This window comes from Symphodus melops (genome assembly GCF_947650265.1).
Source record: "Symphodus melops genome assembly, chromosome: 21".
Taxonomy (NCBI): Eukaryota; Metazoa; Chordata; class Actinopteri; order Labriformes; family Labridae; genus Symphodus; species Symphodus melops.
This window is the reverse complement of record NC_136711.1, coordinates 11,461,517-11,485,321: the sequence shown is the minus strand read 5'-3', so window position 1 is coordinate 11,485,321 and position 23,805 is coordinate 11,461,517. Positions and strand designations below refer to the sequence as shown.

General features: G+C 41.5%; 1 protein-coding gene across 3 annotated transcripts; it reads left to right on the top strand.

Moving 5' to 3' along the window:
* Positions 1 to 422: 422 nt before the first annotated feature.
* LOC306817046 (uncharacterized protein) lies at positions 423 to 23,424 on the top strand. Of its 3 annotated transcripts, none has more exons than XM_079333604.1 (21): positions 423 to 618; positions 1,460 to 1,547; positions 1,629 to 1,682; positions 1,793 to 1,873; positions 1,969 to 2,057; positions 2,151 to 2,181; positions 2,289 to 2,410; positions 2,536 to 5,172; positions 5,359 to 5,432; positions 6,166 to 6,289; positions 6,657 to 6,714; positions 9,392 to 9,480; positions 10,606 to 10,802; positions 10,896 to 10,983; positions 13,312 to 13,389; positions 13,547 to 13,587; positions 14,095 to 14,178; positions 16,381 to 16,438; positions 19,881 to 19,954; positions 20,574 to 20,634; positions 23,158 to 23,424. In XM_079333604.1, exons 2-21 carry the CDS (start codon positions 1,474 to 1,476, stop codon positions 23,250 to 23,252), a joined length of 4,209 nt encoding a protein of 1,402 aa, XP_079189730.1. In that variant the 5' UTR covers positions 423 to 618; positions 1,460 to 1,473; the 3' UTR covers positions 23,253 to 23,424. The 3 variants fall into 3 exon arrangements, with proteins under 3 accessions (XP_079189730.1, XP_079189731.1, XP_079189729.1); XM_079333605.1 differs by having other exon boundaries at positions 1,447 to 1,547; positions 10,609 to 10,802; XM_079333603.1 differs by having other exon boundaries at positions 1,447 to 1,547.
* The last annotated feature ends 381 nt before the right edge of the window (positions 23,425 to 23,805 follow it).

Genomic DNA, 23,805 nt, shown 5'->3' with positions numbered 1-23,805 from the left:
ACCAAATGACATAATTTGTGTATGTCATGTATGTTTTGTGTGATGTACGATGAAAAAAAAATCAGCTGCAATACAGTCAGTCAAAAAATAATATGACACATTGATTGAATTAGGCCAATTAACATGTAAGGTATAACATCATCCAAACAACGTTTTGATTAGTACATAAATGATAGAGTTAAGCTACACAAATTGCCACCTATGAAAAATAAGTATTTCCTCCCCCAAATATTTGTTTCCTCGTAAGTGCAGTATCGTTTTTGTATGTGTGAGTCATATTTAGAGTCTATGGTGTGTGTGTGTGTGTGTGTGTGTGTGTGTGTTTCTGTCTTGTTCATAGTTTGGTTCCAAGCTGCAGCGTTACTACAGCAGTATCAGTCTCAGTCTTTGCGTCTGTTTGGACAAACGTAAGCTCTGAACTTTTTTTTTTTTTTTTTTTATTTAAATAAAAATGTCCCCTCTACACTGTACTGTGCAGTGTGTGATTCCCCCTCCGGACCAGTAGGCGGCGCTCTGACACAAATTGCTTTTAAACATTATGAGAAGAAGAGAATAGTTGCGGGAAAACTGAAGCCTAGTTTCCTGCGAGTCCAGATCTTCGTACTGTAATAAAACAAGGTAAGTCAACCAATATACGATAAAGACAGTGTCACTGTGATGTTAAAAACTTTGAGTTACTTTTCTACTTACAACTTAGTCCGCCGATTCATTCTAGTCAACTGTCATCCTCTGATCAGTCCCGCATTGAAACAGAAGGCGTGTAACGAGATCTGCTGTTTATGTTTAGGAAACTGTGATTTTTACGTTACTGTTCCCCTAAGTCATCTATTACTATTATTTGTTATTCACAAGTGTTTTAATCTGAATCTTATTCTGCGCTCATCACCGTTAAGAACATCTTTATACTCAGTAGACGTGTACAGTGTAACATTTGTTGGGTATCCAGAAAACCTCTTACTGAACATGTCCATTTAATTTGGACACTTTCTTAACAATATTACAACTTTATTGAAATCATTTGAGTTGCTGACTCTTATGTACATTGAATAAATGGCAGGGAAAGTTTAGTTTCTGTAACTTTTTTTTATTTTTTTTTTAAGATAAAGCTGACTACCTGGATAACAATAGTATCTACATGTACAATGAAAGTGACCTGACCAAAGTACACAAAGATAATCAATTGTCATAACTTGACTTCTGCAGCAACAACACTGACATTAAACTTTGATATGGTGAGCCCGAGGTTTTTTACTTTACAATAAACGTAGCAGAATAAGTTATAATGTCAAATAAAACATTTATTCAGTTTGAAGCTGATAAACCGCAGAACAGTTCAGAATATTTTGAGGTCAGCAGACTCGCATGCCATATCCATGCTGCTATATTTTACATAAACAAATTGACATTTCTCATAATGCAATGCATCAAATACTTTGCCACTTATAGTTGTGTTTATTAGTGATAGAAATCACCATGAGAACTCCAAAGGCATCAGATGTGAAAAAAGGGATTTCAGTCCTTTGGGAGACCCTTCAGTGTCCCATATGGTAAGTTTACTTTTTAATTTATTTTGGTGAATCAAGTGATTATTCTTTTGTCACTTCTTAACTTCCCTTTCTCATTTGCAGCTTGGATTTAATGACTGCACCTGTATCAACTAAGTGTGACCATCAGTTTTGCAAGTAAATAACTTTTCCTTTTGCTTAAAAAAATGTAAAGGTTAATATCGTTTTTGATTGCATTCATTAACAATCGGGTGTTTTTCTTCTTTCTTTTTTTTTTTTTAAACTAGATTTTGCATGTTAAAACTTTTGGACAATAAAAAACAAAATCAGGCAAGCTGTCCAGTGTGTAAAGCCAAGATAACCAGAAGGTTGGACAAATTCAGCAATATGATATTATGACAACATTCATTGTTTCATTATAAGAACTTCATCCTAACGAGTGTGTATTTCTCAATCCGTGCAGGAGCTTACAGGAGAGCCCTGGATTTCAGAAACTTGTAACTGGATTGCAGGACATGATACAGGCGTATGAACATGACACTGGCACAAACTGTAAGAATACATCATGGACTTCAAAAAATGACTGAATGGTAAAAGACGAGCTTGAAACACGTGATCAAAATACTTACCTTTTTATGTTTTCAGACTTTACTGGGATGCAAACAGAACAACCAGGGTAAGAACTGTAAACATCCCCTACTAGCAGTAATACAAATTCAAATGTATTTAAAGTGGTTGCACACTGTTTATTTCCTCCTGTATTATCCTGTTTCCTATTTCCAGGGTCAAATATGTTGACGCTAAATATAGTCATGATATTTCATCTGAAGAAACACCAGGAACTGACCTTAAAAATGTGGAAAACGACAGTGATCTTCCAAAGTCTCCCTCCTCAACCATAGCAGGTAAAATCTTGCAGCTTAGTATATAAGGGTGCAGGTTTGTTTTCTTTTAGAGCTATTAGTCTAATGGAGATCAATATTTTTTTTCCTCTGGAGTATCTATTAATGCCATTTTTGTTCATTTTCAGCTCAGAATGATTTTGCAAGACTAATGGGTCTTGAAAACTCAAGTCCTGTCATGACAGAAAACGAAGGCCTGGACAGTGGCCTTGGAGGGGCTCCACCAACTACTGACCAGAACATCATAGGTGACTTCGAACCAGCTCTTATGGTAATAGCAGAAGACGTGGAAAATGCAAAATCAACACGCGAAACAAAAGGCAAAAAACAAGTTCCTGAATCAGAGAAAACCACTGTATGTCCACCATTAATTCCAAAGGAGACTGAACAAAAACCTTTAAGAAAGTCCTTAAGGAGGAAGAAGACGAACAGGGGCGAGGAGCCTGATAAGATTCTTGATGACAAACAGAAGAAAAGTTTGGAGAAAGTAGCTGAGTGGCTCATGAAAGTTCCAACTGAAGGAAGTATTGAATTGGAACCGCCAGACCAAGACACGGACGACTCAGACAGCTGTTCTTCCACTTCAACAATCGACGTCAAGCAACATTACAGTGATGTGAATGCCAGGAGAGAGAATCGTGTGAAAGCTCTTGAAGAGCAGGTGTTTGGGGCCGTTTACAAACGAGAGCCAAGAGGGAACAGATTTAGCTCTCCTTTGCGCAATGCGTTCGCAGAACCACCAAAAACTAAAGACAGTAAGCTGACCGGAACAGTTCCTAGAAGAGGGCAGAAAAGGTCTGAAATCAATGCTGATTGTGATAAAAAAACGAGCTCAGAAAAATCAATCGAAAGCAATACTGAGGAAGAGCAACACACCAACAGTGACTTTTTTCGAAACACAGACCTTATGGAAGTCATACAGGAAAAAAGGGATGGAAAGAAAAATGAGGAGAACTTGAACAATTTGCCAGAAAGTGTCAAAAATTGTAGTACAAACGATGCTTCCTGCCTTGTGCCTGAAACAGAAAGAAATGTAAAGATGACTACCAAAGCTGTAGAGCTGGTTGACAGTGATTTACAAGAACAAGAGAAGCAGGAAGTCACAGAGCAAAAGAAAACTGGCAAGAGGAAAAAAGTTGGAAGGCTTACTAGAGTGCCAAAACCACTTGATCTGGTCGAAGTCCAAAATGGAGAAACCGGTCCCATGGCTAGGCCAAGGGCAGAGGATGTTCAAGTTCATATCGAGAACTATCCAAGCAGTGAGGACCAAGAAGTTCCCCTCACAAGGAGCACAAGAAAAAGTAGAAGACTTCAAGCGTTCGTTGATAAAGTCCAGGAAGGTCACAAGAGAGCGAACTTGAAAGCCGTAGTTCCCAAAAAACAGATCAATGTAGAGTCCGATGGAGCTACCGTCGAAACCTTAAATGATGAGGCATCACCTGAGAACGGAACCACAAACAAGGTGGCTGAAAGAAACGGGTGTATTTACAACGAAGATTTAGATGGCATAGAAAACATGGAGACTTCCAATTTGAGATCAACAGGAGAAATACCAAATACTGGAACCTTATCAGAATGTAGTGCTGCTTGTGTCCACGTGGTCCCAACGACTACAAGTCCAGCTGAAGCATCCGTGGTCGGTCCGACACCTGAAATAGACAATCCAGCACATGATATTCCAAACGCCGTGCGGTTGGAGTCGTCAGCTTGCGAGTCTAAGTGTGCCGAAACGCAATGTGAGGATGATAAGAACGACAGCGAGCTGGACACGGAGCAACTTCTCAGGAGCTTTAAAGCCACGAAGAGGAAGTCTTTTCATCTCGGCGGTCCGAATGTGAAAAGAAGCCGTGGCTTAGATCAGGGAACTGTTGCAGGAGAGGAAACGGAGGAGAGCAAGCGAAATGATGCTGGAGTTGAATCTGCAAGAAATGTAAGCCATACCAGGACGTCCGAAGACGCCAAAGCAGAGACATTAAGAGACAATGAAAACTCGCCTTTTGGCGATTTCATCTCCCCTTCTTACTCGCCTGGTCAGACTAGAAAAACAGATCAGGTGGTGCTTCAAGCCTCAATCCCTGATAGTATCTGTTCAGGACAAGAACATGCTAAAGGCTACTCTGTCTCTGTCAGCAGTGACCTAACTCCTAATAAAGTGACCGTGCATGAATTAGAAGGTTCGATTCTTTCTGTTGTGCCACGTGTCGTTGATTCTGGGCTCTGCTACTCGGGGACTGAACACGAGGAGCTCAATTCAGCCTCAAAGAAATCTCCGATCCCTGAGAATCAGCTCAAATGTACCGCGAGGAACATCGGAGAGGTTGTTGAAGAAGGGCGAAGGGATTCAGATGCTGCAAGGGAACTGTCAAGGAACAGCGAGGAACATTCTTTAAATGCACAGTCATCTTTAACTCCCGACGGCCTTGGACCGCCGACCGTTCACCAAGATGCGAAGTCAAACGGCTTCAATGGAAGCGGAGAACTCGGCGATCCTTCCGTCAAGAGCAGGAAGAGGAGACGGACCCAGAGGCTCAACTCTACGTCCGAGTCAGACTGCAGCGAAGAGGATTTGCCAGCGTTGAAGGATATTTTCGGAACATCAGCTCCCCGCTGTGCTGGGACTCAGGCCTGGAATGAAGCCGACGAACTGAATGATCTTCCAGCTGAAGAAGAAGAAGAAGGGCGGAGCCATCCACCTGCCTGCGTCAGCCCCGAGCACGTTCATTCCAGTCAAGGATCGGAGGATTTGTTTGGGACCCAAGAAGAATGTGAGTGGACTCTTTAGTGTCTGAAATTCATCTTTGAAACTCCTTTTATTTTTCTCTCAGATCTGCCAGATGTGCACTTTTTGCTCGTTTTGTTTCCCGTTGTTATGACTTCTGTGTCCGTTTGGGCAAAGGAAGTGACTCTCAAGAATTTCAACAGGAAACAATTCCATGACTTCCTCTCCGCAGGTGATGTCACGGCAAATGACCTCAACGCCTCTGTGGAATCGTCGCAATTTTCGAGCGAAGTTCTTGTAACGCAGGTAAATGTGATTTGTGTTTTGCGCTTTAGCGGCATCAAACGATTACATACTCCATTATGTTGAACACATCAAACATTAAGTCCATCTCTTTGCCTGTTCAGCACTACCTGCCTGCTGATGCACTGTCACGCTGCGCCCCGGAGAGGGCAGCAACCACATCCCCCCCCCCCCCACCAACCAAACTGTCAAGCGTCCCAGATGACAGACTACCTCGCTCAGTAAAAAATGTCCCCCTCAGCAGCTTTCTAAATTGCATTTCATTTACGTTAGCTGAAACGCCGCCGAAGAGATGATTCTTGTTTTTCTACCTCATCCATCTTCCCGCACTCTCACTTTTATCTGTCGACTGTATTTGACTGCGAGCTCGAGTTTCACGCCCCCGGGCTTTAGAAAGCGGCCAGGATTAAAAACCATCTGAGAATACAGAGATTTGGTGCTTGTGTTGTGTGTCTGTATAAATAATCAATGGGCTTACTTGAGGGGTAAACTTAAAGGATGAAATAACAAAGTATTAGTCCAGTGAAGCATTGAAACAATTTAAACATATGGATTTTCCTTTTTTTGCAAATTTGCACAAGTTGAAAAAGACGTTTAAAATCTGACATCATAACCTGGATCAGCCGAGATCATAAAAGCATTGCTGCTTTTTTTTCCTCTCCCCCCCCCCCCTTATTCCCCGCCTTACATTTATTGAAGTGTCATCATTCTTGATTCGTGTTTCCTTTTCTTCCAGCAAAAGGTCGAGATGCAGAAGGAGCTGGTGCGGTTGGAGAAGTTGATGGCTCTGGTGTCGGAGGTGCTTCAGGAAAAAGAAGGCAGTCCTGCAAAAGAAGTTCATCCGAGCAGCCGAAGCACAGGTCAGTTTACCTCTGTCTGAAACGATGACGCTCTAATAGTTGAAATGTATTATATATTGGGAGAAGGCCCCTTGAGGTGTAGCACCTCGTTTTCAAGCACATTTACAAAGAAATAAGTACAACATAGTAATATAAGGACAAAACATAACACACTACAGACATTTTTGGGTAAACGGGGAAAAATAAAGAAACAAAGCAGAGATCGAGGGGAAACTTCTTTGAGTTCTTGCATTGTCTTCTTTTAAACGTCTGGCGTCTGAGTGAATCCTCAAAACAGAGTCTCTCCTCGGGATCTGTGAGGAGTCATGTATGAGTTTGCTGCAAATATTAAGAGTTTTTTTTTCTTCTTTCTTTTGTTCCTCATCAGGTCCAAACGCACCCGGGCCCGTCCCATGTGACCAGAACACAGAGCAAAGTTCAGACCAGTGAGTAAACAAAATGAACTTTGAGTATCAATAACAAGAAACATCTATTTCTGCTCAGACTATGTCACTGTCTCCTGATCTGAGTTCACTCAAATATCTCTTTTATATATTATACAATAAAAAGTGATTACATTATCAGCATTAATCGCTAAATCTTCAGGAGGAGCTGTACTGAATGTGTGAACGCAAACAGATGAATACATCACTCAGACTTTAAGTACACTTTATTTAACTCCATCACACTTCAAAGGTAACAACTAACCATGTTGGGAAATATGGTTCTGTAATTCTCTTTTACATGAAGCTACAGCCATCTTTTTTTTTTTTTAGCTTAGCTTAGCATAAGGACTGTAAACGGGTGCAAACAGCTAGCCTGACTAGCAGAAAGGTTTTGCTGGGGTCACTACAATCAGTTTAAAGCTTAAATCCTTACAGTCCAAAAAAAAATCTCATCGTCAGTGCGTAGAATTTCTCTCCGCAGAGACACTTATCGATTGTTAATACGTCTTAACTGGAGCTACATATTAAACAGAACAATGATTGGAGCAAGTTGTATGTAATTGGTCTCTTTAACTGAAGGAGAAAGTTAGTGTGTGTATATGTGTGTGTGTGTGTGTGTGGGGGGGGGGGGTTCTCAGAGGGCGATGCTTCTGGAGAGGACAGGCGGATAATCTCACTAATGAACCCAGAATGTGCTTATGCTGTGGAGAATAAGAAAGTCATTACAGACTGCGTCTTATGTGTCATTTAGAGCACTTAGAGGGGAAACTTGTGTTGCCACAGCCATTTATCTCTCCTGCTTGACTGCTCCATACACCCCCCCCCCCCCCCTCCCCCCCTCCAAACCTCTCGCCTTGAAGGGAAGTGCACTCACTCCTTCAGGCAAGAGAGAGGGAAGAAAGGAAGAAGCAGATGAAAGCACAGAGGGTCTCAGTTAGACAAGTTCCAAATTAAAAAGGATGCGCTCCATGAGGGAGCTGGAGAAGTTGGAGGAAGTAGTTAGTGCTGACAAGTTTTCAGTGAGTCTTTATTACATCAGTGCTGCTAACTTCAGTGCAGGCCCTCTGCTGGTTGTCTGAAAGTGAACCCAACGGAACAGCAATGGAAAAATCACCTGCAAATGAGTATTAAACATCTTATAAACCGTCGGTAATAAAAGACTGTTGAAACATCTTTATGCTTAACTGAATAGCACAGTGCATCCACAGTTTAGTGTTTTCAGTGGTTAAGATAAGAGCGTGTTTAATTGTCTCTTTAAATGTGGGTCAATGTTGGAAACTTTCTATTGAATTAAAAAGGTAATGGAATAAACTGGGAATTTACAGAATTGAAGGTTGGCCGTTAGCGGGGAACTTGAGTGTAATTGGTGAAAATGTATTTTACCCTAATGGGGATCATGTGCAGTGAAGAGCTGAGATCATATTCGAACCCACGGCCGCTGCAATAAGGACTATCCTTCCTGAGGCCCCAGCAATTAATCAGCCAGCTGATGATAGCGGCTGATATTAGTTTATCCAGAGACGATCGGCTAATTTGATCACAGATATGCACCAATATTAAGATCTATTCACGAGAGAGATGCCCAGCTCTTATTTCAGTCCCTTTGTAAATAATTCTGTACCAAACTCTCCTGTTTTAATGTTGGCCTGCTTGTTTCTGTTTCTTTGTTGTTTTTTTTGTAGTGTTTTTTTTTTCTTCCTGCCAATTATTTTCATTTTCAGAAAGTTTCCCCCATCCTAGCCACATTTGCATTTCAACCATCAGGGGGGAGGGGAGGGGAAGGGGGGGGGGAGAGAGGTAAATTCAGCTTCCAATCATTAAAAGTTTGAATGGCTGCTCGTACATAATGCAGCAGGATAACCACTTCAAACGTACAGACGACCCAACACGGCTTCTCGTTTCCTGTGTGGCTGCACCAGTGACTCGAACCGAAGTGAAAGCTGCTTTTGCTTCAGAGAGCGCGACGTGATTGTGTTACTGTCCACATGCTTCAGAGTCGAACAGAAAAAGAAGCCGCGCGTTCATATATGCTGCACCCTCGTGCATTTAGAAGATGGAGAGAACAGCTTCAGCGTTCAAACGCCTGAGAACTCTGAATGCAGACTTCCTGCCGTGACGTGCAGGTGCCATGCTTTGATTCATCCTTTTGAGTGATCTGCACACCTCTGCACCGGGGGTGAGCTGTAATTGGATTTTAAAGATGCATGCATCGTGCGTGTATTCAAATAGTCGAGTTAAACTGGAAAAGGTGCAGACATTGTTGTCGCACTGCTTCTCTTCCTTTTGTCATCTGTGGGAGTTGTCGGTCTTGAGCACACGGTCCTGCAGCTGATCGTTGTGAGTGCGTTTTTAAAGCTGGAGCCTCATCAGTACTCTCCTGTATCTTTATTCGTCTCTATTACGAGAGCTCCATCCAATCTGTTCCCAGAAGTGGTTTGATATGATTTGATCCATCGTTCTTTATCTCCAGCATGAACAACATAAAAATGAAAGTTATGATTCCCCTGTTCGTGCTTTAAAGCAATGGTGCACCTGCAAATACAAACGAGCCAAAATCCATCCTTCCAACTTTTTTTTTTAAATTTTAAAATTGTAACTTTTTTTTTAAAACAGCCCAGCATGTCCTCACACCGTCTCACTCGATGCCTTCTACAAACGCTCGTGTCTCTGTTCACAGGAAAACTCCTCCCGAAGCAGAAGCAGAGCCAAGAACAAGGTGGTCTGGTGGCAAAGCTGTGACGCAGCCCAGCAGCGCTGTCGAGACCGGTAAGACTGCTGACAGACTGCCTGTTGGATTGTTTTAGAAGAACCAATGAGACGGGAACATTCGAACAAACTCTTTATGTGATGAGCTTTTGATTCCACACCGTACACAATTCAATACGGTTTGTTACGATACAGTAGGATAAAGATAAGAATAAACGTTATTGATCCCCCCCAATTGGGGAAATTCGGGTGTTACAGCAGCTCCAAAAAACAGTAAAACAGGTAACGTAAACAGCATCAATAACAAAAAAAAGTTGAAAAGAACAGCCATGAGCAAGTTTACATGAATTAAATAAAGGGGTTAAAAAAATACAATAGACTTAATCAATAATAATACCAAACGATAGATTGTCCCCTATGGCGAATTTGTCTCGGGCTAAAGTGCTGCACACATCCACAGAAGCTGAAAATCCACGAAAACAAAGAAGCACATCCTTATAACAGCTCGATTAATCGGCTAGCGGATGATATCGGCGGATCTTAGCGAATCAAGTGACCAACAGTATCAGCTGATTTTACCACAGATATGGGCTGATATTACTCGATTTATTTCCCTCTCGAGTAACATTTCATTGAAGTCGTCTTCTGTTACACAAGCGTTTCTCCTTCTGACTGTCACCAGCAGAGTGTGCTATGTGGAACTAGAACGAGCATTATCACTCTCCACAGTGTCAAGTGTCCTGAACAGACATGTGCAGGGTCTCGTTCCTCAAGTGTTTAATAACTGCATTTGAGGGACCAGTTTGCGTCTCTATATCTATCTCTGCAGATCGCACATAGATCTGAGAAAGATATTGGCCAATATATATCAGTTTTGGCCCCAAAGATCAATCATCGGTCAGGCCCTAATACTAATGTTAACTGTTAATCTCATATATACTATACACTCAAGCAAGATCCACATGAGACCAAAAACATAGATAAGAAAGAAATAAGTAGGAACATGTTGACGCTGTTGCACAAACCATACATCCATGGATTACAGCATTGGATTCATCATTTTGATATGGATGGACACAAACGCTGAAGGTAAAACTTTATTAAACGGACGATTAGAAATGTAAGTTTTCCTCCAGAATCAGGATGTTCATGTATTTGGATTGATGTAGCTCCCTCTCTGTTCAGCAGTGCAGCGCTCCACACACACACTGCCGAGCGTTACAGGCACCGGGGCCTCCAAGACTCCTATTACAAGTTCAGCCGCCAAAACAACAAAGAACAACGCGTCTCCGTCAGAAGACAAAGAGAACAGCACTCCTCCGAGGGACGGGAGTAAAGCTGCGATGGTTCTGGTGTCGTCTGGGTTGAGCCCCAATGAGCAGGTTTGGATCAAGTCAATGTGGTTTTTTTTGGGTTTTTTTTAAAGGGCATTGCGTGATTGGCTAGATTAACCAATCAAACCTTGCCTCCGACAGATAATGGTGAAAAAGTTTGCCAAGAGAGTCGGCGCCCTCATGGTTTCCCAGGTAACACCAGAAGTGACTCACGTCGTCATGCACACAGGTCAGTATTAGTGTAGCATCCAGCCAAACGGGTTTTAATTCATGTTTGATATAATGCCTTTTTTAAGATTCCACTTAAGGTCTTTTGAGGTTCTGTTTTTCAATATTTTATTCAGCCGGAAAATTTAAATTCAAAGTACAATATTCTTTGAACATGAAGTCCCGGCTTGTTTTGTGCGTTTTTTTATTTTTTTTAAAGGGCTCCTCAGGGATATGCTCTTTGTTTCTCTCTCACACACTCGCGCTCTCCTCCAATCATCCGCTCGTTGCTAATTACCCTCTCTGATTGATTATTTTTTACATTTCAGAGCTTACTGTCTCCACTTATTATGAACTGCCACTGTTTAAGAGCGTTTTTAATGAGTTGAGCAGCTGTTTCCTGGGTTACTTAAAAAAAAACAAAAAAAACAACAAAAAAAACAGGAACATTGTGCTTGTTGATCTCTTTGGTTGGAGAGGAGCAGGAGGTGTCCCTTTCACACCGGGAGGAGAAGGGGGGGAATCATTGAAAATCAAGAAATATCGATACAGTGCAGTTGACTCTTGCCTGGATAAAAATCAATAAAAAGCGAGTGTATTTACTGAGTGATGAAAAACCTGAGTGATTAACTGTGATTTATGTCTGAGAAGCTCTTCACACTCTGTCTTCACTTCAGTCTAGAATCATGAGGATAAAAATGTATGTATGAACGTACAGCTTCTCATCCGCCTGATGTTTTAAAAGGGTCATTTTTGCTTTTGGATACTAGCAAGTACGTTTCACTTTAAATCAATTCTGACTGTTTTCTTTGACTGTAAAGATCATCCGAGTACATTTCTAATGACCAGTTAGTGTCAACAGCGCAGACTAAGATACCACTGAAAGCAACAACCAATCAGAGCGATCAACATGTAATACTTACCGTCGTGCATGCAGCTGGGTTTTGAGTTCTAACATCCAATTTTGAAGGGCTTTTATTTTTAATTTAATGAAGTTAAACTGTGGGTTTGCTGTGACCTCTTTTCAGAATTGTTTTTATTGACATGTACATTTCCATATACAGCACAAGGATTTTGTCTTGGTCTAGTTGTTTAGTCGTTTTTGTTTTTGAAATCATAATCAGATTCTGTTTCCAAGTTGGACGTGAGAAATAGCCCTTTTCACACATGCACTTTCACACAATTTTTTACACATGATTTTTTTTTTTCACTGTGAAAAGAAAAGCAGTTTTCACGACGCATGTTTTCTAAAAAAGTACTTCAGGCAGGCTCCCCCCCTGAAATCTGTATATGGGAGAGTTTTAGAAGCCAGTACATGATGTAGTTGTAGTGATGAAGCACTTTGAGTACGTGCACGGAGATGTCAGTGTGCACACCCATACGGTTTATGGTCCTGTGTTGGTCACATTTAAGAAACCACACGCCCCCCCCTCTAACCGCTCGCTCGCACTGTATTTCCCTGAATGTTTGCTGCTTATCTCACATCAGCTCGTCCTGTCTTCACAAATTTACTTTTGAAGTTTTTGTGCATGTGTAAAAGCACCAACAGTGTAATGCCTACAACGTATCCAAGATGGCTGACGAAGCAACAAAGTATATTTTATCAATGCAGTATTTAATTGGACATAATCAGAGTATAAAGAGAAGACCGTACTGGCAGCTGAACTGTTTGGCTTTACAACGGTTGCATGTTTATTTTCACACATGCAGCTCGCTACTTCAATTTCTATTTCTTCTTTTATATCCAACAGTGTTTATTTCACGTTTGAAAGTGGCTCATGGTAAAACCTGGTCACTTTTAGACGCGCTCTTGCTGCGTTTCAAATCTGTCTGAAGGAGCAGACGTATCTGCCAGAGCTGATGAAACAGGTTCCAGATTCACTGTAAAGGTCGTCAGTGTGGAACATCACACTGTTCTTTTTTTTTTTTTTTTTTTTTTTTTTTTTTTTTTTCAAAAAGAACTCGGAGCAAGATTTACACAAGTGGTTTAATTCTAACTATAAATGATAACATAGTAAAAAAAAGTAATTTCTGGGAAGAGTGAGCAGCAGTTATTACTCTATAAATAGCTCTTTTTTTTTTTATTGAGTTTTACGTTGAAACTTTTTTGGATCGCCGCCTGTTTCTATCTGCTGACGAGAAACGGATCCTTTTTTTGGAAACGAGAACATACTCAACTTTGTTCCTCTGAAATTAAACTTAATTTACAATCATGGAACATAGTCCTTAATTAAAGCCATTGTTCTTTGTCTATTACGCTTAAAATGAAAAAGCCTTTAATCATTTAGTGTTTACGAGCATTCTCCTGCTGGTCAGCATCTTTTTCACACAACTTCCTTTTCTCCTCCAGACGAACAACTGGTCTGCGAGCGAACGCTGAAGTACTTCCTCGGCATCGCCGGCAGGAAGTGGGTCGTGAGCTTCCAGTGTGAGTCCTGCCGACTCCCGTTATGAAACAGATTTCTGAACACAAAACGCCATAGAGTGGAGGCATCGTCTGGTATAACAGCAGCGTTACATAATCCTCTCCCCACCAGGAGAGTGACACTGACAATAAGCTCATGAGCGTTTGTTCCTCTCCGCAGGGATTTCCGAGTGCTTCAAGCAAAAGAAACTCTTAGACGAGGTACGCTCGCCTGTTGTCTTCGCTCTGTGTCTCCATGTTGAATTAAAGGCTGCATGATGAATCTCTCCATGCGGCTCGCCTGTGATACCTCATCAATTATTTGACATCCATTTGCTTGAGTAATCCCTGCAACTTGTTCGGAGCTGTGCGAGTGTAATCCCTCTCCAGCTTTAGTGTAACATCTCTATTAGTCTTCAAACTTTTTTCCTCCGCCGTGAGGGTTTGGTTATTAGCATTTCGGAGCATCACATCGCGTATGTAGAGAAAGAAGCCGTACAATGAAAATAAAGTGTCAGACTGAAGGATGCTCTGCGTACTCGTGAGAGCATTTTGTTCCCTTTTGAAATAAACCGAAGAATATTAGCTGCCTTTCAGGAGTTCTGTTGTCAGATTACTGTGAATCATTGCTTCAATTATGGAAAAGTAAATGGCATCTAAGATTTTGTAGCTTTGGGATCGACTGCGTAATGTTCAGAAAGTGAAGAGGTTTGCTTTGTTTGCCAACAGAGCCTCTATGAAGTCAGGGGCGACGTCGTGAACGGAGCGAGCCACCAGGGCCCCATGAGAGCTCGCACCACTGACAGCAATAATGTGAGTCTCCCCCCCCCACACACACACACACACACACACACACACACACACACACACACACACACACACACACACACACACACACCATGCACTGTACACACACCATATAACAATATCCAAAGTTCAAAACTCAAATGTAGTGTCTCCCACAGGAATCTAAAAGAGGCTACGTTCTTTCACCTGCATGCACCCTCAACGTTTTTTTTTTAACTTTCTTTTATTGTGACTTTATTTGTGAGGTTAACACACAAAGAAACACGAGAGCGAAGTGATGGAAGGTACACGAAGACGTTTGTTCAAAGCTCAAACAGACGTGTTTGGAAAAAGTTCTTCAACTTTTTTTTTTTTTTTTTTTTTTTTTCCCCCAAACATGCCTGAGATCACTTTCACTTTGTTTCCTGAAGTATTTCTTAAGGAGTCCCGCCTGCTGTAAAATCAGCACGAATGAAGGCGACTCGTCCTCGTGGACTGTTGAAAATTCAAAAATGAACGAGCAGCTCACACGTGAGGAACGATCCAGTTGTTTCTGTCAATAAAAGAGAACGCCGCACTCATGAATGAATGAAGAGATTGTGGTTCACACTCACACATTTACACTACACATAAAGCCCGCCTTCATCCTGCCACACACAGAACACACAGGTTTTTCCAGCTTATAGGTCTGGTTAATTTTAGTACATCAAGTACTGACTTTGGATTGAATGGCTCATTGATTACTGTGACGTCAATTCTTCATTTCACAACATCAGTTTGTATAAATGATGAACCTGAAGCGTTTGTTAAAGTGTAACGTTGTAGCCTGTGACCGTTGTGTGCGTCTGGGCAGGTAAACGCATAAACGCTTGCTGATTTGTAAATGCGCTTTTGTCGGTCAGTGTTCATTTTAAGTCTGTTTCAAATCCTCCTCAACCGGAGCTTTAACAGCAGAACCAACCGTCTAAACATGGAACCTTTTTAGAGGAAGGAAAGATCCAAAATAAAAAGCACGAACTTCCTGTTCTTCCCAAATAGAAGTCCTGTTCTGTGAAGAAAATCAAATAACGTGCCCCAATAACAAACAGCACATATACCTATTTCTTCCTATTGCACCATCCTCGTCTCAGCTCAGGCCATGTTGGAAAAGAGAGAGAGAGAAAAAAAAAAGCTAATTGTAATTTTCCTCCTGGTGTAAAGCACAGCAGCTCCAGTTCTGTTCCCACTGATGGGGAAAATTAGAAATGGCTGGATGTCATGTCGGCTGCATCCCTGCCTTTTGAAGGAGCTCTGCTAATTGAATTAGTCTGTAATTTCAGGCTCCTTTTTTAAACGGCTTCAGCACATCCGCGGCACTCTGATGGAGGCAGACGGATTGTCCTGTTCGTACTCGCTTCCTGTCATCCGCTCTGCTCCGACAAAACAGACTCAGAGGTTAAAAATGAAGAGCCAGGACTCTGTCACCTGAATGTTGATGCACAGGAAATCTGTCAAAGACACTGTGTGTATGTGTGTGTGTGTGTGTGTGTGTGTGTGTGTGTGTGTTATCACACACTTTAATACCCCCTGAAGGACATTAGGTGTTGTCTAAATTAAAAATCAGTAACAGAAACACTTTTTCATCTCAGCAAGCACCCCTGGCTAATGATCGTTATGGAGGTGTGAGAAATTAGTATTTCTCTCTCCAGCTGCTCCGACATTTATCTTCCAAACACTTCCATCCAGCCGCACAGTGTATACGAGCCTGTGAGGTGAGGCGCACTTTTCCTTTTCAGTAGTTACTACAGTTCAAGGGAACATTTTTTTTTTTTACATTCCCATTTCAAGCCAACTTATTGACCCTGAGTGCAATAAAACAACGTGCGCCAGGTGGGTCGTTTTTCTTCGCGCTCTACAAAGCAGGACGACTATTACCTCGGCGGATGCTCTCACAGTTCAAGTCCTCACTGAATTTATGTGTTACAGGAATGTTTCTTAACACTCTTTAGTGAGGAGTACCTGCAATAAATTGCAAGATGTACTTGGTGGAGTGATTCAGTCAGTGTTAAGAGTTCAGAAAGAATGCAGTGCTGTGGGAGTCCAAGCTGCTTTCAAAAAACAAAAACAAAAAAAACTGTATTTTTGAACATTTTCTGAAGGTTAAGTCAACTGAAGGAAAAAAATCCTTTTTGGTCATCATGTCTCAGAAAAATCATTTGAACCTTTTTGTTTCTTTCTTGTTTCTCCCAGCTGCTCATGAAGGGCTACACGATCTGCTTCCAGGGGCTTTTTACGGACATGACCACAGGTAAACACGTCAGGCTTTTCATGAAACTGTTCCGACTTGGTAAGAGAGACGCGATTCCATCCTTTAAGTTTGACGTTGATTCCATTGAAAACTGGGAGATGGGTGAATTCGATTTGGTGATTAAAGAGATTGTTTGACATTTTGGTTTCTTCATGCGTCGTGTTCCTGCATTCGGAGGGAGGCTCTTTGTTTGGGTGAAAAAAATCGATGACGTTTCATGTTTGTGCTCTGTCGAGAAGCTGGTCGGTGGGTTTAGTTCGGTTATTTGGGCTTTCACACTTCCATGAAATCTCCTGAAAAACTCGCTCGGAGTTTCTCCTGCCAGATCCCTTCGTATTTTATTTTATTTTATTTTTTCTTCCGCAGCAAGTCCGAGTGCGCTGACGTTGAGAACACAGCGGGATATTATCCAAAGAAGTCACCTCCAGCCAATCAGGAGAGGGGAGGGGTGTTTATATACTGTGACTGGAATCAGTGCATAGAGTGTAAAACTTCCATGTAGCTCGGAGCTGGGAATGACGTCTCACCCGAGTTGAGCGTGTTCCAGTTGCAAGTCGGAAAAGCAACATGGACACCTCCAGGAGTGTCTTTGTTTTGTTAGCTAACACCAGACGATACCGACACACTACGTGAGAGTCTGTGCACAAATAGAGATGTAACGTGTAGTATTTGTATTTGAGTTTTTATTTTTTCTTTATTGTTTCCTCTCTTCGTGTGTTTAAGTCTCAGTTGCGTTAAAGAAGAAAAGCAAAGTGAGAAAGTGCTCACTCTCGACAACCACCGTGAAATATTTCGATCACGTTGGTTTTCTTTTTGGCACACTGAACAGAAATTAAAAAATGTGGGAAAAAATGCCTCTGATCACTCGACACAAAACAAGAAATGTTGCTTTTGTGTGCATGTGCATGTTTTCAAAGAATCCCCGACTGCGATGTCTTTCAGGCTGTTTACTCTGTTCTGCTTTCTTAATCAAAAAGCACTTTTCAGAATAACTACTTATTCACTTTTATTGATGTCGGTTTCCTGCAGGACTCTGTGAGACGCCCAGCCTGCATTTAAAAGAGGAAAACAATAATAAATAAATAAAAGAGTGAGGTTCTGACTGACGCAGCTTGAAGCCTGTGCTGGGTTTTTTTTTTAAAGCCCTGTCACTTCAGCACTAGAGAACGATGACAGGTGTTTTCCAGAGCGTGGGTGGATGGAATACAGACGAAGGAGTTGTTTGAGATATTTTCGGTGAGGGTTTTGTCACATCGCTCAGCGGCTGCCATGGTGTTAGCTGTGATGATGAAGATGGACCTTCAGGCAATACCAAAATACTATCGCTGACAGGATCTTTAATTTTGGCAAAATAAAAACAAAAAACGAGCAGGATCCGATTTAGAGACGGGTAGAGATGAGGATTAAGAAGAGGGGAATAAACGCCTTATACTAGAATGGTGGAACTTTACATAACATCCCTGGGTTAGTTAGCTGCATATTAAACAGACAGGCTCACAAAACATTTATATACCGATTACAAATTCATTTCTTCCATTGAGCTGCCAATTTGTGAATCTCTCTCTCTCTCTCAGGTCCGTTTCGCACTTTCCTCCTGACACGGTCAGCTCAGATGTGTCGGGGTGGAATAGCAGAGCGTCTCACTCCCATGCCTTCGTCTTTTGTTATTGTTTTGATTGAGAGCCCTCTGGTGGTGGAATTTACATAGTTTGCATTTAAGGAACTTTGTATACTTTTTTTTTTTCTCTCTCTCTCACAAATGGAAAATGAAAGCTCCTTCTGAAGCTTTTCTGTTTGGATTGTGTGTCGATCTTCAAAAGGCTTCTCCCAGGTCTCCAGGTTGAAGGAGCATAAAGGCGTAATCATGTCACCTTGCCTCGCTGTCTGTGCGACATGTGTCACTGAATAGTCAGGGCTGAGGCTCCGCCGCATGCGCCTACGACGGTGCTGGAGAGGAATGCATTATACAGCTGTGTTAAACACTTGATTCTGATTGGTCTAACAGAATAATCATGCTTCTGAAGAACAAACCATCTCTATGCAGAGCAGACGACAGTTCTAATCACAACATCTGGAGGACTAATGGAGTTTAATCACATTTATCTGAGGAGAGACGTCTGATTACTTTGGGAAACAAGGAGAAGAATACAGCGGTGATAACTGTAATCTTTGGTGGAGAAATCTTTAAAAGTGTCCAGCAGTTAGTTTAAAACTGAAGAAGAGGAGAAGTGAAGCGTCTTCGACAAAGTCCAGTTGGATCAAGCTTTGAAATCAACTTGAGCCTTTTCCCTTTTATTACTTTTTATTATTTTCTTCAGCTGATACCAACATATCTGTGACAGGCTCATATTAATACTGACAATATCAGCTGATCTTGTGTCCATATCCCGCTCTTATAGCTTCTGCACTAAGCTAATGTTCAAACTGTAACAGACGAGAGAAGAAATCTGAAAAAAAAAAAAAAAAGTTGCCCTTCATACAAGATTCTTTGATTACTTTATCCTTCCAGCATGAATGACTCGGCGTATAGATCATGTGTGAATGTCTCAGGGGGGCCATTGCTTAAAAAGCCCTCGAGGCAGCAGTCTTTGCTTTCCTTCTTCCTGGCTCCTAAAAGTGCTCCTGCAGCAGCATCCTCCCGCTGCCCGCTCGATCGATGAAGCTTCGCTAATGGCTCGACATCTGCTAGCATAGCGTGAGGAGGTTTTTTTTGTTGTTGTTTTTTTCCCTACATGGCACAAACGATAGGATGGAGTCTGTTTATCTTCCGTCCGGAAAGATTCATCCGTTATTTAATTGCTCACATTGTTGTATGTAAATTGAGGCGGTTCTGTAGTTGAACAGAAATGAGGTTTTCCTGACACCAGTGTTCACGGCAAGGGACGAAGCTGATTTAAAAATGTTAGTGTGTGTGTGTGTGTGTGTGTGTGTGTGTGTGTGTGTGTACGGTGTCTGAAAAGAAAAGAAACATAAGAGTGAACAATTTCACTCTAAACCAAGTGAAACATGTGCGGACTGATGGATCAAATAAACACTGATGTCACTGGACTTATTTGACTTGTTTTCCATCCGAACGATCAAAAGGAAGTCGGCGCTTAAAGATCCGTCTGCTGCTACGTATTCCCAGAGGTTAAAGGGAAGAAAGTGGAGAAGACGCCACTCATTGCAAACCGTGTGTGTGTGTGTGTGTGTGTGTGTGTGTGTGTGTGTGTGTGTGTGTGTGTGTGTGTGTGTGTGTGTGTGTGTGTGTGTGTGTGTGTGTGTGTGTGTGTGTGTGTGTGTGTGTGTGTGTGTGTGTGTGTGTGTGTGTGTGTGTGTGTGTGTGTGTGTGTGTGTGTGTGTGTGTGTGTGTGTGTGTGTGTGTGTGTGTGTGTGTGTGTGTGTGTGTGTGTGTGTGTGTGTGTGTGTGTGTGTGTGTGTGTGTGTGTGTTGAACATTGCAGATGAAATGGAGTGGATGGTGGAGCTCTGTGGAGCAGCTGTGGTCAAAGATCCACTTCAGCTTGACAGTAAACAGGTAAGAGAGTCGAGCCTCTCCGACATGAAAAAGACAAAAGTGTCGTGCTTGAAGAGATCGGTGGTATTGAAAGAGTTTGCTCTTGAAAAAAACAAAAAATAAACGGAGGCAGAGTCCTTTTCATGAAACTCTTTGACAGCCTCACATGGCTCAGCCCACCAGTGATACAAAATCATGGACTTGGAAATGCAGGTCTGTCTGACTCGTGTTGTAAAATTGAAGGTCTCAGCCTTGTCTCTGTGTCTTCTATCTATCTCAGTCTTGGACGGGGCAGACTCCAGATTTGAAATCAAGACCACCACTGATTTGTATTTTTACACGTTATTACTGTGATTAGAAGGCATTTCTTTCATAAACAACAAATAACTTCAGTTCATTTGTAGTTTGATTTTTATCCCCTAGTTACAGTTATAGAGATTAAAAAACAAAACGCCAAACCCCTTATTCCAATCACCAACACGGTAACTGAAACCCAACAGCCACCACAATTTTTAGCCAAGAGATTATAGGAAAATATAATCTGACAGGCAGTGCTTGATATCAGTATAAAGTATGTTGCACAGCTGAACTTGTAATGTTAAAAACTCCATCATATTCACCTTCACTTTCTGTTGCACAGAGGTCTCGTCAGATGATCGTTGTGCAGCCCGGGTCAGACTCGTCATCGTCTTCATACAGCGGTGAGTCCTGCCTGAACACACCATAACCATATTCGAGTGCTTCGGGGACACACACACGCACACGCGCGCACACACACACACACACACTGAAAGGAGCACATGCAGTCTTCCTATGTAGGAATGAGACTGACGGGAGCAGCAGAGGCTGAACGCACTCTTCATGAAAGGTTTCACCCGAGGTTTGAGTCTGCACGAAGCAAGTTTGTGCTCTGAAGAGAAAAACGACGCACGTTCATCCTGTTTCTATGACAACAGAAACTCTAGTGTCTAATGACAATATCCTGTATGTCACTGTTTCTTTTAACTATGTGTTGTTATTTATTTGTGCTCATATTTAGCCAAGCAGACATTGAGCAAAAGGGATGTGGGTACAAACACGATCCGTAGTAGACCAAATTACAGGGAATATCACACATGGAAAAATCGCACTCAACAATTCACTTCTGAAAATTTGAAAGATTTTTTTTTTTTAACTCAAAGCACTCGGAGTAGCCGCACAAAGAAAGCACTGTTGCCTTTTCTTCAGGTTGCCGCCTGCTCTCTCCTCATTGAAAATCATTTTTAAAAGACGCTGGCGCTCGTTGGACACGCGGCCTGAGGCTAACAATCATTAGCCATAGCAGCACAATTTTTTTCGATCGCTTGAGATGGGTTAAGCTATTTAAAGGTGAAGCTCGAGGCTAGTGTTAAGAAGATTCATTTGAAGGGACTACTTTCATTCAGTATGATAAAAATCATTTCTGTAACCTCAAAATATCTTCACTTTATCCACGAGCTAATCTCAGTGACGTCCTTTTTTATATAAAGTCATGAAATAATTTACTCGAACTGGTTGACATATTGTTTCAGTTCTTTTAAAAATAAACCATAACATGAATACCTGGTCCCCACAAGCATAGGTATTCAGTCAGGTGGTAAGTGTCTGCACATGTTTTCCCATTGAAAAGTGACACAGCAGTGAAATGGCAGATGCTGCCAGCCAAAGTCAGACAGCGGAGCGGGGAGTGACTCGCAGAGAAAACGAGTGTGAAATAAGTGTTGCAGCAGAGAAATGGCCGAGAGAAAATGTCAGACTGGTGCGAGGGGGAAATGTCAGAACAAGTTGGCCACAGAAAAGAAGAGGCTGCCGCAGCACAGGTGATGGCTGACAGTTTAAAACAGAGCGAGAGAAAGTGGCTCCGAGTCGCGCTCCCCTCCTCCAACCTCCTCCTGGCATCCCAATTTGAACTGCTGCATATTTAATGACGCTTTTCCACGTCCTTTGGCACAGGTAATCGAGGAGCCCGTCACTCCCTCCCTCCTTCTCTGTCCACCCTCATCCTTTTCTTCTGAACCTTTGATTACAATCACACACATCTTTGTTTTCTGATGTGACTGAAACGTGGGACTTCTAGCGCTCTCTTTAGCTTATCTAAAACATATTCTGGACATGTAGGTTCAGGCTGATTGTTTTAATTAGAACCTATAGAAGTTAGGCATATTGTGTGGGATGGGCTTGCAAATATTTTCTGCTGTTCTTCTTGTTGCTTTGGATGTGATTTTGATGTGGTAAGTAGCCGGGAAAAACTTCAATCTTCTCGAGTTTAATATCTCGTTTCTAGGAGATAAAGTAAGGATGTTCCTTGTGACTAATTTCCCTGTTGATTTAAAGCCATTTAAATTCAGACTTGTCAATCAGTTCACTGTTCAGAAAACAATCAAAAATGAGCCCAAGTTGTTTATCCTGTCGAGTGGTTATCAAAAAATACACATGGGATCACAGGGTTAGCGGGTAAGCACTGTTAGAGTGGTTTGCTGAGTGTTGCTAATGTTAGCATAGCTATTACTGTTCGCCTTCGCTCCCTCTTCACATCCTTATTCCGATGCTGGTTAAAAGTTGCTCCAGTCATCTTCTGGTCGTCTCCCTTTTTTTAACGTGACAGCCTACACACAACATTATCTCCGTTTCAATGTTCACATTAAATTGCTCCATGCTACCAGATGCTATTTGTTCTGTATCCTAGTTTACATCCGTCTACTGTCCCTCTAGTGGTGGATAGCTGCATTACAGCTTGAAAACAACAGCCATCTTTCAGGGCCCGAGTTAATAAAGATATTAATAATTACTTTGACAGGACAGTAATTCTGGTGACGAGTTGCAAGGATGTTGCGGTGTTAATGTTTGCTCGGCTAGTAGCACACATCACTGTTTTAAAGGTGAACTTTTATAATGGAATTTAAAATCAGTCAACATCATGGATTAGCATATATTTATTAAACAATATTGGAGTTAACAATCACGTAAAAACAATCATTAAATTTCAAATCTATACTTAACTGAAGTTGATTACAAATCAAAGTATGAAAGTTTTCAGAAATGCAAAAGACTTGAATTTCAAACATGCGATGAACTATGAATTGATGCATCACGATTAACTGTAAAAATACAGTAATTAACCGTGATTACTGGAACTGTTGAAATTCATGAATGAATTGATGGATTGAAAGCCGTGTTTAAAAAAAAAAACCTTGTCCGTTCAACAGGTCTCTCCAGACGAGCTGCAGTTGTAACACGTGGTTGGTTGTTGGATACCGTGGCAACCTACACCCTCCAAAACTACAACAAGTACACAACATGAGCCAAACTCATCATACCAGCAGCCATAGATCTTCTTCTCATCCTACATTCTTTATAACATCTTTTTAATGGAAACAATTTGATTAAACTGTCATCCATCTGTGTTGAAGACTTAAAACTCTTTGTGTTTTGTGTGCGCGCATGTTGTATATAAAGTTTAATCTATAAAAAGACCCTTGAATTGATTCTTATTGTTTTATTTGTTCTGTGAACTTACTGCACACAGCTTAAACATAATATCATAGTTATAAAGACCCTGATGACATGATGCCTAGAGCAGAAAAGCTTTACTGCTAATTATGAACTTTAGTGTAAAACGCTTTATGCTTCCAAATATATCAGCAGATAAAGTCAAACTGTGATAATATGTTTGAAAAATTCAAACATGATCCTTGAGGGATTTTGTCAGCCTGTCGTTTGAATGCTGAAATGGTTATGCAAGAAACGGGAAAAATTTTCACCACATTGGAAATTATAGACGGTATAGAAACATTTTGAAGAGTCTATAAAAACAAATGTATTTAAATTCATTCAGGGGTTGCAGATCTTGCTGA

Coding starts and splice junctions, on each gene's coding strand:
- LOC306817046 (XM_079333604.1), top strand. CDS start 1,474: ATGAGAACTCCAAAGGCATCAGATGTGAAAAAAGGGATTTCAGTCCTT. Junction 2,182..2,288: donor ATGCAAACAGAACAACCAGG/GTAAGAACTGTA, acceptor TCCTATTTCCAG/GGTCAAATATGTTGACGCTA. Junction 6,290..6,656: donor TCCGAGCAGCCGAAGCACAG/GTCAGTTTACCT, acceptor GTTCCTCATCAG/GTCCAAACGCACCCGGGCCC.